We start from the raw sequence: 13,024 nt of genomic DNA, 5'->3' as shown, positions 1-13,024 counted from the left end.
AGGAGCTGCACCAGCCATGGTCACCCTGGATGATAGGAACATGAGTTCCAGCCTCCTGGTGGTCATGAGTATCTGCTATCCAACATATCACCATATGGACTGACCAGAAGGGACTGCAGATGCTCTCAGTTTTGCCAATGACAGAGGCTCTCCTGCTCTGCTTGGTGACAATCTATAGAGCCTTATAGCCGCTGAGTAACTCGTAAGACTGGTGTGCTGCTGACTGACTGCATGCATGGATTCTAGGAGGCAGTCACACAAACAGGATCCGTATGCCAGCCTGCTTTGGCTGGCACTGACTTCACAGGGCAGGAGGGAGGGTCAGCACTGTGCGCTTTGGGGCCAGAGGTCCTGGCTCTGGCAACCACTAGCTGTGTGACCTTGGACAAGTCAGGTCAGATGCCTGTAGCCTGCATATCCCTGGAGATAACAACAGTTGCTTGAGGGATTAAATAACACATGCTCACATGGTGCTTGGCAAATGAAAATAATGTGCAGATGTTAGCTACAACACCATTATTAAAAATAAGCCCCTGACTCATGTCCTGCCTAATTCTTAGTGGAGCCAAGGGACTGTTAACACTCCTTTCTCCCAAGTCCTCCCGGAGTTCTTCTCCTGACAGCAACCATGCTCTTCTCTTTCAAGGTGCTTCCAGAAGAGCATTTTATGGCCATATTAGGAATACTAATCTTCACCTTCAAAATAAGTTGAGGTAGTACCTTTTCAGCATCAACCTTGAGAGGGATGTCATGGAAGGGGGAAATGTAGTGACCAGCAGCATTCTCTGCAAAGGACAGAACAAGAAATGCAATTAAGGCCGTGGATATAGTATTCCTTATAATGCCTTCATCCCTTTTAAGCATACCCATTTTTTCAAGGCTAACTTTTTGGTTTTGTTTTTAATACAGGGTCTTCCTACGCAATTCAGACTTGCAGTGATCCTCCTGTCTCAGGCTCCCCAGCGCTGGAATTATAGGCGTGCACACCACACCCGGTTTCAGGGTATGCATGCGGTATTGGGGATTGAACTCGAGACCTTGCACTTGCCAGGCAGGTGCTTAGGCTGCCTATCTCCCCAGCCCCTGATGACTAACTTTTAATGCCCAGCTTAAAGTTTAACTCAACTTTTAAACTTGTTCTATCTGAGGACCAGAGAGAAAATATACACCAACTAAAGCACTGGGTTGATAAAATCATGTAATCCTGTGGCTCAAAACACTGAAAGCAGAAAATGTTTAAGCCTGGAAAAATCTAATTTTTTAAGAAAGACTCATTACTAAGTGAACTGAACCGACACTAATGTTAATTCTGCTAGGAGATACTGAAAAACTGAATTCCCAGTTTCCTCCCATAACCCATGGACAGGAAGGTCAACTGGTCCCACTCCATTGAAAGAAATGATCATTTGCCTCTGCACAAAGCAGTAAGCATGCCGATATAATGGACAGCTCACAACAGAAACACAGCTCAGCAACAGGCACTACTTTATCTTAGATATAGTAGTGAAATATGAAATATGTATTTAAAATAATTTTAAGAGCATACAGTATTGAAATAGATGCAATGACTCAATATGCACTTTGCCTGGCCTTCGTCTGTATCTAAATCCTGGGCCTAACATGGCCATACACATGGGTATGTTTTCCTTCTGTCCTGCTCATTTTTACACCTAGGCTTTAAAAATCTTCTAACAAAATAAAACAGGGACTGGCTGATGTTGCATCTGTAATGTGCACACCTGGTACCAAGATCCTGATTTCTAAATTCCCCAGTGTTATGGTTTGTGTCTAGGTGTCCCCCCAAAGCCTCATGCAGGCTTGGGGCAGCCTCTGGGGTTTATGATTGATTACTGTGGGTGTGGATGTTGCACCTGCCCTGGGGCAGGTAATTTGTATTACAACGTAAGGGGGGAAGAGAAGCTAGGGGCTTGAGCTGCTGCTACCTCTCCCTTTTGCTTTTGTTCTTGCTCTTTGCTACTGTCATGAAAGGTTGCCCTCTGCTGTGTGCTGCTCTGTCAGGACCCAGCTGAATACAGACAGAAACCTCCAGTAACTGTGAGCTAAATAAACCTTTCCTTCCTTTATTTTGGGTGTTGGGTATTTGTCCCAGCAACAAGAAAAGAGTAACTAAGACACCCAGAATCTACCATTCTTCAGTAAAGGAAGCTGAGGCACTTGGCGGAAGGGGCTGATGCTCTGCCAGGGCAGAGAATATATAAAGTGAGCCCCAGCCATCTCTTGGGGTGAGAGATCAGCTCAGTAGTACAGCTTTCCCTGCAAGGCGAGGCCCTGGGTTCATGCCCAGTGTGGAAAAACATGTCCTGAAAACCAAGCACAGCGGCCGGGGCCTCATAGTCCCAGCTGTTCAGGATGCTGAAGCAGGATTGCCTGAGGTCAGGAGTTCAAGGCCAGCAGGACAACAGAGCAAAATTTTGTTTTATAATAAACAAAAATACAGAAAGTCAACCAGGTATTCAAAAACACAGACTATAGTGTTAAAGGGAAAGGTGAACCCCAAATGCCCTAGACAAAACAATATAGTATTTGTTGTGGTGTTGCAACAAAAAATGGAGTACTGAATTAAATATAAGTATAAAGCAAATACTAATAAGAACCCACCCTAGTACAAATAAATGACTGAGTAAATGGATGGGTGGAGAGAAACACTTCCAAACTAAGAAACAAAAAGCCTGGAGGTGACTGAAGAACCAGGACAAGGGAACTTGGTGTCCTGCACTGGACCCTGGGCTACAAACTGTGTTAGTGGAGAAACAAGCAACATCTCAGGAAAGCCCAAGTGCAGCTAAGGACACACCCACTCCCCCGCACTGGTTTCTCATCCTACCAATGCACGGTGGTAACAGAAGATGGTAGCAGGAGGGCCCCTAGCCAAGGGGTCACCTCATTTCCATAGCATTTGCAACTTTTCCAAATCTAAAATTATTTTTAAAAAAATGTTTAGTAAACAGAAAGAATTGTAATTTTTTTTAAAAGTCCTAGTTTCAAGCCCACAAAAAACTGGAGTGTGTAACCTAGCCATGGCTCCTACTGCACTGAAAGGTCCCACCCTCTGGGCACCGTGTAGACTTAGCATTTAGCACTGCATGAAGCTCTCAAGGAAGAGCCTGAGTCATCATTCAGGGCACCACACTTGCTCCTGGAAAAGCAGCCAGTGCTTTACAGACATGTGACAGACCGTGGTTACTACTAAATGTTACTCCCCGCCACTACTTCATTCTTTTCCTTTTCCCACCCAAAGGACACAGGGCACAGCATGACAACAAACTTAAGAAGCTGCAGAAGACGAAGATTTAATGCTCTTGCTCTGACCCACACTGCCTCCTCATCTGTTAAAAGGTCATGCCAAACACACAGACAAAACCTTCCCATGTCCATTCTGCATCCAGTTGCAAGTTATCTACTTGATTTTCAAAAAATAAATAAATAAATAAATAAATAGCGGGGCATGGTGGTCCATGCCTATAATCCCAGCACTGAGGAAGCTGAGGCAGGAGGATCGCCATAAATTTGAAGCCAACCTGAACTGCACAGTGAAATCCTGTCTCAAAAAGATAAGAGAGAGACAGAGAGATGGGAGGGGGAAGAAAGAGAGAGAGAGAGAGAGAGAGAGAGAGAGAGAGAGAGAGAGAGAGAGAGAAAGAAAGATAAAGAACGAAAGAAAGAAAAGAAAAGAAAAGAAAAGAAAAGAAAAGAAAAGAAAAGAAAAGAGAAAAAGAAAAAGAGAGGGAGAGAGAAAAGCCTCATTTGCTTGCAGGATCACTATAAATGAGTGAATGGTCAGTACTTGCTGATTTAGGTAACTGTACATACTAAGGAACTATATGGATTATGAAACGCAATCATGAAGGAGCAAAGAATAATGAAGAAACAAAGAATAAAAACACTTATTTCTGGAAAACGATAAAATACATATTATTTTTTTCCTTTGGCAGAACCAGGGATTGAACTCAAGCCTTTGTGCTTGCCAGGGGGAGTGCGTATTCCACTAAGCCATCTCCCCAGCCCACTGAGCCTCAAAAATAGTACTTCAGTACTATTTTTAGTACTGAAATACTGAAATAGTTTTCTTCAGTAATATACATATAAAGGCACCCAGGAGCAATGAATACGGGAACCTCTGAGAAACTGAGTTAGATAAATTCACTGACTTTTTTTTTTTTTTAATTTTAGGGAAGAGTCTATAGGGTGCTCAGGGTCTCACTACTAGATCAGACTCATAGTCATCTGCCTGTTTACAGCCTCCCAAGAGCTGGGATTACAGACGCAGTCCACCATGCCCAGTCTCAATTGCTGGCTCAGCATGTCCCAATGGCAGGGCCAGCACTGCCAGTATGGCCAGCACGGCCAGCACAGCAGGCCTGCGGATCAAACCCCTGACCCCTGCACCTGCTTGCTGGAGTTTTAATCCACTGAGCTATTTGGTTGGCCCTAAACTCACTGACTCTCTGGAGATTGATTTTTCACAATGGCTTCTTCCATTAATCAACATCTATTTACAAAGCATTTTGTCCATAAAACCCAAAGTACTAGCCTCTGGGGTACGGAAGTGCTGGGGAATGATTTGTGTCTACAGCTAAGACAAAGCAAGCACTACCTCACCCTACTGCTTGTCATGCTGGTCCCCTAGGAAGGGGACCAGTTCCACACAGGTGCCCTTGTGCACACTCATGATCATCCCCTGTGGCACAGACAAATCAAGAGCCTGCGCCTGAAGATCCCGCAGTGGCACAGATAAATCCCCAGGTTCCGAGCTTTTACTACCCTGTTCTGTGACCTTACATGGTGTTAGGAGTGTTGAGGGTAGCAATCCTGACCCTCTCTACAGAGAAGCAGACAGGACCCATGGAGGCAGCCACAGGCACAGACACAGTGTGGCAACCACGGCTACTTCCTCGCAGCTCAAGAGGAAATGAGTGACTATTACTACCTAAAGCTCCCCCTTGTTTTCTCACAGATGAAAATGAACTATTGTTGACATCCATTTACCTTCTAAAATGTACATTTTCTTCTTGTGATAACAAAACAAGGCACCTCTGGAGTTAACAACACAGAAGTTCCAGCCTTCTCCAACTCAATCCTGGCACAACCAACTCCTTCTCTTTAACTTATTGGAGCGTGTCCTGGTTCTCCTCAGTACTCTACATAATGTACTACTTTATGCACTACTCAAGAAATTATTTATGGATTCCAATTCTCACAGATCAGAAGTCAGTTCATTTCCCCCTAGGATACACCCCTTAAGTTCTCGATTGGCTAATGTGTACGCTGCAACTCCCCGTGCTACCTCCACGCAGTGTCTCCTGCCTCCACCAGGCTGCCTCTCTCTTTCTTTTCCCTAAATTTTCTCTTCTGTACTTTATTGTTTTCACTTCTGGGCTGACAAGACATTCTGCACCACTGAGCATTCCAAGCTCCTCCCACAGGCACATCTCCAAGATCCCTATCACTCCTCTGATAATTCTCTCTCCATTTTATCTGCCCTTTCCTTCTGAAACCGGTATTAGTCATGAACGCCCTAGAAGCTCCGTATCTCTGCATGTTACCTCCTTTACCTGTTTCTGGAAGATTTATTCACTTTTGATTTTAATTTACCTGCACTAGTTTTTTAGGGTTACTATAACAATTGCCACAAATATTGTGGTTTAAAATAACAGAATATGCATCAGCCCACTATAGTTTTTACTGAGATCTTTTTAACAATCACATTTTAATTCCCGAGAAATTTCATTGCTATTTCTTCATAACTTTCTCTTTTTCCTGGGTACAATTCAATACATTTTAAAATTTCAGCTGACATCTGCTGACTTTTTTAAAATTCAAGTTCTCTTCTTCCTACTATTTTTTTCTATTTAATTTATAAGTTTTCCTTAAATTAATTCATTCAGTAAATATTTACTCAACACATACACTACACCAAGCGCTACTCTATGCAGCAGGAATACAAATTCCAATCTCCTGCACTTCTGTAACTACACTTGAGTGGGGATAGAGGCAATGAATATGCATATTCGCTGCAGGTATGATGAGCATTTAAAGCAAACCCCACCAGCAGCGAGCTGAGTGATAGCAAAGGGTGATGAGCTACCTCAAACGGTCAGGGAAGAGCTCTCAGATGGATGCGGTTTGGCAAGGGACACTGAGGAGGAGCCCTGCAGACTTAGAGCCCACAGAAGCTCAGGACAGAACACACAGGGTGAGTCTCAGCAGACCAGAAGACCAGAACATCAGGGAAGCAGGAATCCAAGAGAAAACATCAGAGCATGAAAACAAGCAAACTGTAGCTCCATCCCCCAGCCTGTGCACACCAAGGTAAGGGCTGCACATTTATCTCAGGTGAAGCAGAAAGCCGGTGGTCTTCCAAGCAGAGCCCAGATACTCATGAAGGGCTCAGCGTGACAGCCATATGAAAGGGGACAAGGGTGACGGATCAGCAGGAGGCTGCCATCCAGCAAAGATGACATGCAGTGGGCAGAGCAGAGCAGCAGGGGGAGGAGAAGGTACCTTTCCAAGACATGCTAATGAGCGAGATGTGCAGAATAGGAAAGGTGTCCACAAATGGGTCCTGGTTGATTGGCTCCTGCTACTATTCCCAAGGGAGAGGAGGAGGCACGGTTGGCCAGAGGTGTAATATTACAGCTAGGGAAGAGGACTAAATTCTGGCTCTGGGACCCAGTGCCCTACACGTGCAACTTGAAGGAGGTGAGGTTGGCTTGGCTCATGGTTTCAGCCCATGGGTGCTGGCTCCAAGGCACAACCACCACTGCAGAGGGGCCTAGAGGAGAACAGTGGCTCACCCCTGGGAGCCAGGAAGCAGAGATAGGAAAGAGGAGCTGGGGACAAGAGCACACCTTCCAGACCACACCACAGTGCCCCACCCCTTCCCACCAGGCACCATACAGAACAGTCCTGGTCAGCCACAGATGCATGAGTGAATGAATCTACTGATGATAATGCTGGTCCCCAAATCCAGTCACCCTCCAAAACGCCACCTGTAAACACAAGGCATTGGGGTGACATTTCAGATTTAAATGACCCCGGGCTCTGTTTTGCTGAAGAATTCAGTGACTACAGTTAATAATAATACATCATACATTACAAAACACCAAGGAGGAGGCTTTGAATGTTCTTACTGCAAGAAACTGCCAATGTTTGAGGTCATGAATGTGATAGTTACCCTCACTTGATTGGGACAGAAACAAGCTGGGCAGGAGCAGAGACATCTGTTTTCTATGAGTGAATGTGGAGATGCATGTTAGTTAAGTAGGAATGGAGTAACAAGCTGGACCTCTGAATGTCAAGGTCAAGAAGAGAATGAGGCCAACCACGCACACCTGGGAAGCCCAGCTGGTACAGAGGGGCTTAAGGAATCGCTTAGAGCCACAGCAGTGGCAGCAAAGCCTGGGCCAGTCAGTGGCCCCATCCAGCCCACATCCCGCTGTTATTTTTATAAACAAAGCCTTGTGGTGACAGCCAGAGCCATACGCTTACCCCCTACAGCTGTGTCTGAAGGGCAGCACTCGGCAGTGGTGACAGAGACTCCATGGTTTGCAAAGCTGCGCTCAGTCCTATCTGGTCCCTTTCTAAGACGGTGCACCAAGCCCTGTCCCAGAGACTGTAGAGAAGGGGACCGAGAACAGCTCAGACACTTCCTAAGTTAGAACTGCTGCTCCAGAGCTGGCCAGCTGTCCTACTTCCCTCCGACACTTCCCAAATTCTGCAGGAGGCCCCAGCGCATCCCACAAGTTGTCTGCACAAAGCTGAATTCATCCCAGCAGCCACCACACTGTGGCCCTGCACCCTGCAAGGCTCTTCCTCCCAAGAGACACCCTCATCCCCAGGCACCCAGGGAAGCAGGGACTCCTCCTGCCTGCTCAGTCCTCACCACACTTCCCTCTTTGAAAAAAAATTCATGAAATGCCATCACCAGTGCCAAAGTCTCCTGTTTTGTTGTTTTAGGATCATCATTTCTCACACTCACTTACTATGATGATACTAGAATATTCACTAGGAGAGAGGCAAGACAAACAATTGTAGAAGACATGTCTCTCTGTCTTGATATTTCACAACTGCCAACATCACAAGGCACTGCCCAAGTCAAAACTTTCCCTGCAAGTGGTCCCCAATTCTTGATTTTATGCTGTCGTTTTATAAGTTACCTGTTGCTTCTTCCTCCCCCATGGCTGAAAATTTCCTACCTGTAGTAGTAAGTGATAAAATCAGATCCAACATGAAACAGTACCAGATAATATGTTTATACACTAAACAGCTACACTTAAGCTAAGAATTGATATACTAATACAAACAACTACTGAAGCTGTTTATATGTGCTTACTAGTTAATAATGATGGAAGCTAGCTTTGTTTGATTTTTCTGATAAAATTAAGTAATTTAAAGAAGTCTAAAAATCAGCTCCATCTATCGTCTTCTACACAGGTGACAACACTTCTATTTCACAACACTTCCTTTAGAAAACCAGGCTGCTTCAAGGGCCAGAACACCAATCCAATCCTCCTGTATTCCAAGACAGCCACCCTGTTCTCATGTGTTGACTGAAGTTTTACAATATGGGCCAACTCAAAAATAACAAGGCTACTGGAACTTATTCACAGAAATTTTAGTAAGTTCAAATGTATTCAATGGCCTATTTGAAGCTACTATTCAAATGATGTACTTTAAAAAAAAGAACCCAATGATTTCATCATAAACAAACTAAAGAACTGCGTGAGTCATTCTCATTCTAAGTAAAAGAAGGTTAATCACCTATACACCTTTTCTTTTTGGGTCTGGAAGTCAAACTCAGGACTTAGTGCTTGCTAGGCAAATCCTGTGCTGCTGGGCTACATCTCTGTACCACAGCCCTGTTTCTGTAAGGCAGTCATCTGTATCTACCCTACAGTAGCAAAAATACAAGTTATGAAAAGCACGGCTTTTTCCTGTCCTTGCAGTGAAGTTTAAAAACCTAAAACAAGGAACATTCAAGTTATTAATTTAACAAAACAAAAACAACCAAGATACCTGAGGAATACTGAGGGAGGGGCTAGCTCTGTGGCCCCTCTACACAGGCCTAAGTTCCTTCTGGTTTTACAGTTAATTCAAAGACTGCAATACCCATTACAGTTCTGGGGCCTCAGAATTAATTAATCAGGGCATTAAAGATATTCAAGTTTAAACACAATCCATTACTTTCACCTTCCATAAAATTAAATAAGTTTGACTAATGATTTACAGCCAAAAGGTAAAAAGAAATAATGTTCACTTAATATCCACACCGCCAAAATCACCTCATGCATTCCTTCCAAAACTGACACCCCAAATCTCTACCACCCAGGGTCACTGAGGGATCAGCACATCCTGAGAAATGAGGACGGTTCAAAGATTTGGGGCAAGTTCGTTCACATCAGAATTTCCAGACTTTAATGCACACACCATTACTCTCCAAAAAGGCAATATGAGACGTATTATAGTTGGTCAAATGGTGAAAGCCTTTGTTTGAAAGAAAATCAAATATTGTCCCACAGGAGGCTGTGTCCAACTAAGCATCCTTTGGGAAATGATTCTCATTGAGTGGTTTAATACAAGCAGGTCCAGGAGGCTGACATGACAGGTCCCCAGGATGCAGGGTAAGAACAGGGCCAGGCAGCACCCACAAGGCCACTAAATCCTCCTGTCCCAAAATACTTCCTATGAAGTTCAGCACCATTTTTTTTACAGCTGATTAATAGGACAGTTTTGATAATCAATACACTGTACATTGTTATCTTCTTAGTGATTATCCATAGTACAAGAAGCAGACAGGATATTCTGTCCAAACAGTGTTAGTACACCTCTTTCTTCTCATTGAGTTAAGCGAAAGTAGCTGTAAATTTATCCTATTTTGTATATATAAATACAAAATGATCTTTCCTTTGTATCATTTTTTAATTTTAATTTTTTTTGTCCTGTCAGAGGTGAATATTCTATTGGCATCTAAATACTATAGGTGTTTGAATTCAACTAAACAATCTAACACTGTCTAGCAGTCTATAATATTAGTGGGTTATCCTCAGAAGTTATTGACTTGAGCCTTTTACAGCTCATCGTGTTAATATGGATTTACTTTATATACCTCATTTTTATACTTTTCTGCTGGATGGTTAAGACCAAGATATAGCAAGACCTATATACCCAGAAATGTAACTTTTGTATCTGATAAGGTCAGCCAAGTACTCTCAGGATTTATCCTGTAGCCCTGTACCATCCTTTGTACATCCTTTTGTCAGTGTCTGACATGAGGATGAGTCACGGCCATTGCTTGACCAATTTGTTCTCTGTGAAAGCTTGAGAAAATGTTTTTTCTCTCCATGTGACTCTCCCCAGGCTCACTTTAGATCATTGAACACATTTCTCTGTGGCTCCATAATCTTCTTGATCTGAAAGTCTGGAGCACATCTGAGTTACATGTTGTTACAGTACAGGTTCTCCTGTGTCCTGAGTCTTCACTGACCTTGAAAAGCTAGGGCCAAAATGTTGGCTAACCATGCAGCCCTTCCTTTTCTCCAATTTTGATCTGCTAACTTAGGTTGTTAACCCTCCAGAAGAGAAGCTAATTATTAACCTGCAAAATATGCAGTTCGGTTTACCCTATCTGTCGAAATATCAAACATTTTGGCATATCCTGGAACAGGTATTTTCCCTCGGATATTGATACGTTGAACTTTAGTCCTTACAGAATATGAAGGAAAAATAATTACATAAAAGTAGAAATAAGCATTTACATATTTTTACAAAGAAATTTAGAAACCTAGTCATATACGGAATTGTAAGTTCTTATATTAGGGAGACAATACGATATTTACAGATGTGGGTCTGGTTTATTTCACTAATAGGTATATCTTCAAGGGGCATCCACTTAATTCAGCACCAATTTTAAAAAATAACAACAATTATTAAATTGGGCCTGGTGGTATACACCTATGATCCCAGCACTCCAGCAGGCTGAGGTGGGAGGACTGCAGGTTTTAGTTCAGCCTGGACCACTTAGCAACTAAGCCAGACCCTGTTTTAAAATAAAGGGCTGGAGATATAGCTCAGTGTAAAAGCCCTGAATTCAATAAAAATAAAATCACTCTATTTTTTTTTTTTTCTTTTTGCGGAACCAGGGATTGAACTCAAGTCCTTGAGCTTGCCAGGAAAGCACTTACTGTACTGAGCCATCAATCATACACTTCTGTTTGTGGTTTTCTTCACTGTTATTCATATTGTTTTGTTTTGTTTTTTCCCCAGAACCAGGGATTGGACTCAAACTCAGGCCCCTGTGCTTGCCAGGGAAAAGAAACCACAAACAGAAGTGAGGATCAAACACTATCCTTCCTGTGCACCGGGAGCCATGAACTCTCCTCCTCTTCTTACTGTGAACATCTCCAGCAAAAGCCATCTGACATGGACAGCAGTCACTAGTCCCACCGGTCCTGCTGGTAATATAGCCCTGCCCGCCTCTCCTTCTGTGGTTGGATCAGGAAGCATCTAACCCATACCCAGTCCCTTCCTCCCGACCTCTCCCTCTCTTTTCTGCTCCGGCTAGAGAGAGGGGGAAATTAATTTATGGCACTGAGTGATAGAAGAACCAGGAGTGCGAAGCACATTTGCAGCTAAAGAAATAAGGGACAGCTTGAGACCAAGAGGCTGAGGGCTGCCCCCTGGATACCTCGCCCCTGAGAGAGATGTCCTTGAGGCTCCTTCAAGGTCACAGCTTTACAAACTGTCCCGGGAGGGGGGAGTGCAGTAACTACCTGCCCAAGGGTCAGGGTTAGGGCCCCATCCAGGGCAGGGCTGGGTCAAATGCTACCCTGTATTTTGTCGTTTCTAAAGCAAGTAAAATATTTCCAGCGATTTGTACCTTACATTGATAACTACTGCTATGAGTGGTAATGACAATGAGAATAGGAATCGCTGGTGGGCAGGCCAATACACAAACACCCTCAGCCCCACGGAGCAGTAGGGTTCGGTTCACCTCTTAGCAACCACCTTTCGCTTCCATCCCTGGACTCACTGCAGGAATCACTTTTTTCTTTTTTTCTGAAAATAAACAACTGCTTTATCATTTCCAGGCTAGGGCGCCCACTCTCAGGGTCCCCTACACTGCGACCTTCCATCGAACTATCTTTTCCCAGTTTCAAACTTCTTAAGGGCCTCTGCTCGGTCAGTCAGTCTTCACCACATAGCAGTGGAAAGAAACAACACTTGCTTAGAGGAGGAAAAGCAAACCGATGTTTAAGAAAATACAGCTTTAGTATCAGCTGCGCCGCAATCGGGTCTCTCCCTGCCCATTTTATAAAGCGCAGGCATCCTCTGTGTCCTTCAGAGCAGGAACCTGCATTCTGTGCTGTGCGGGGCACTGTGCAACTCGAGGTCGGGGACCCCTGTGCTCAGTTCTGAGGAGAGGGAAGCCCGGCTGGGCGGCTCCAGAGCCCTGGCCCGGCCCGGATCCCGGGTGCAAGCCCAGGAAGTTCGAGGTCCGCGCGCGCCGGGAGACGGGGCGGAGCTCCAGGCGCGGGGGCGGGGCGGGCGGCCTCCTCTCCCCACCCCCCTGCGTCACCTCCCGCTCACGTGGCGTCCCTGGGCGCGCGCGGAGGGGGAGGGGACGCGACCTGCGCGCGGACGCGCGAGCCCACGCCGGTCGGCCCCTTCCTCGGGCGGGAGTGGGGTGAGTCGGGGGCGCGCCCGGAGGCTCCGCCCGCCCGGCAGCCGTTGGCGCGCAGCGGCCCCGCGAGCTTCCGCGCCCGGTGTTTGGGAGCGCGGAGCAGGGCCGCACCTCACGGTCTTCCCACGCTCCCTCGGGGCCCTTCCCCCGCACTCACTGAAGAAGACGCGGAAGTCCTGCGAGCCGAGCCGGCCGCGCTCCTCCGTGCGTAACCCGGCCATGGCGCGGCGGGATGCCCCGGCCACCAGCGGCCCCGCGCGACCCCCGCAGCCCGCGCGACACAGCCGGAGCAGCGCGCGCATGGCGACCCGAGCGGCACGGCGA

The 13,024-nt window shown here is 45.5% G+C and overlaps 1 protein-coding gene across 1 annotated transcript in view; it reads right to left on the bottom strand.

The window, feature by feature from the left end:
• The window catches only part of Ppa2 (pyrophosphatase (inorganic) 2), a 77,235-nt gene extending 64,217 nt beyond the window's left edge, over positions 1–13,018 (bottom strand). Inside the window, exons 1-2 of the mRNA XM_004626772.2 lie at positions 12,858–13,018; positions 721–785 (exon numbers count right to left, since the gene is read on the bottom strand). Of these exons, the coding sequence (XP_004626829.1) occupies positions 721–785; positions 12,858–13,002 (210 nt within the window). The 5' untranslated portion in view covers positions 13,003–13,018. The remainder of the gene's footprint in view (positions 1–720; positions 786–12,857) is intronic.
• Between the last annotated feature and the right edge of the window lie 6 nt (positions 13,019–13,024).

The sequence above is a fragment of the Octodon degus genome, unplaced genomic scaffold (genome assembly GCF_000260255.1).
Source record: "Octodon degus isolate 3935 unplaced genomic scaffold, OctDeg1.0 scaffold00016, whole genome shotgun sequence".
Taxonomy (NCBI): Eukaryota; Metazoa; Chordata; class Mammalia; order Rodentia; family Octodontidae; genus Octodon; species Octodon degus.
The sequence above is the reverse complement of the archived record's forward strand: the minus strand, read 5'-3'. Positions and strand labels throughout refer to the sequence as shown.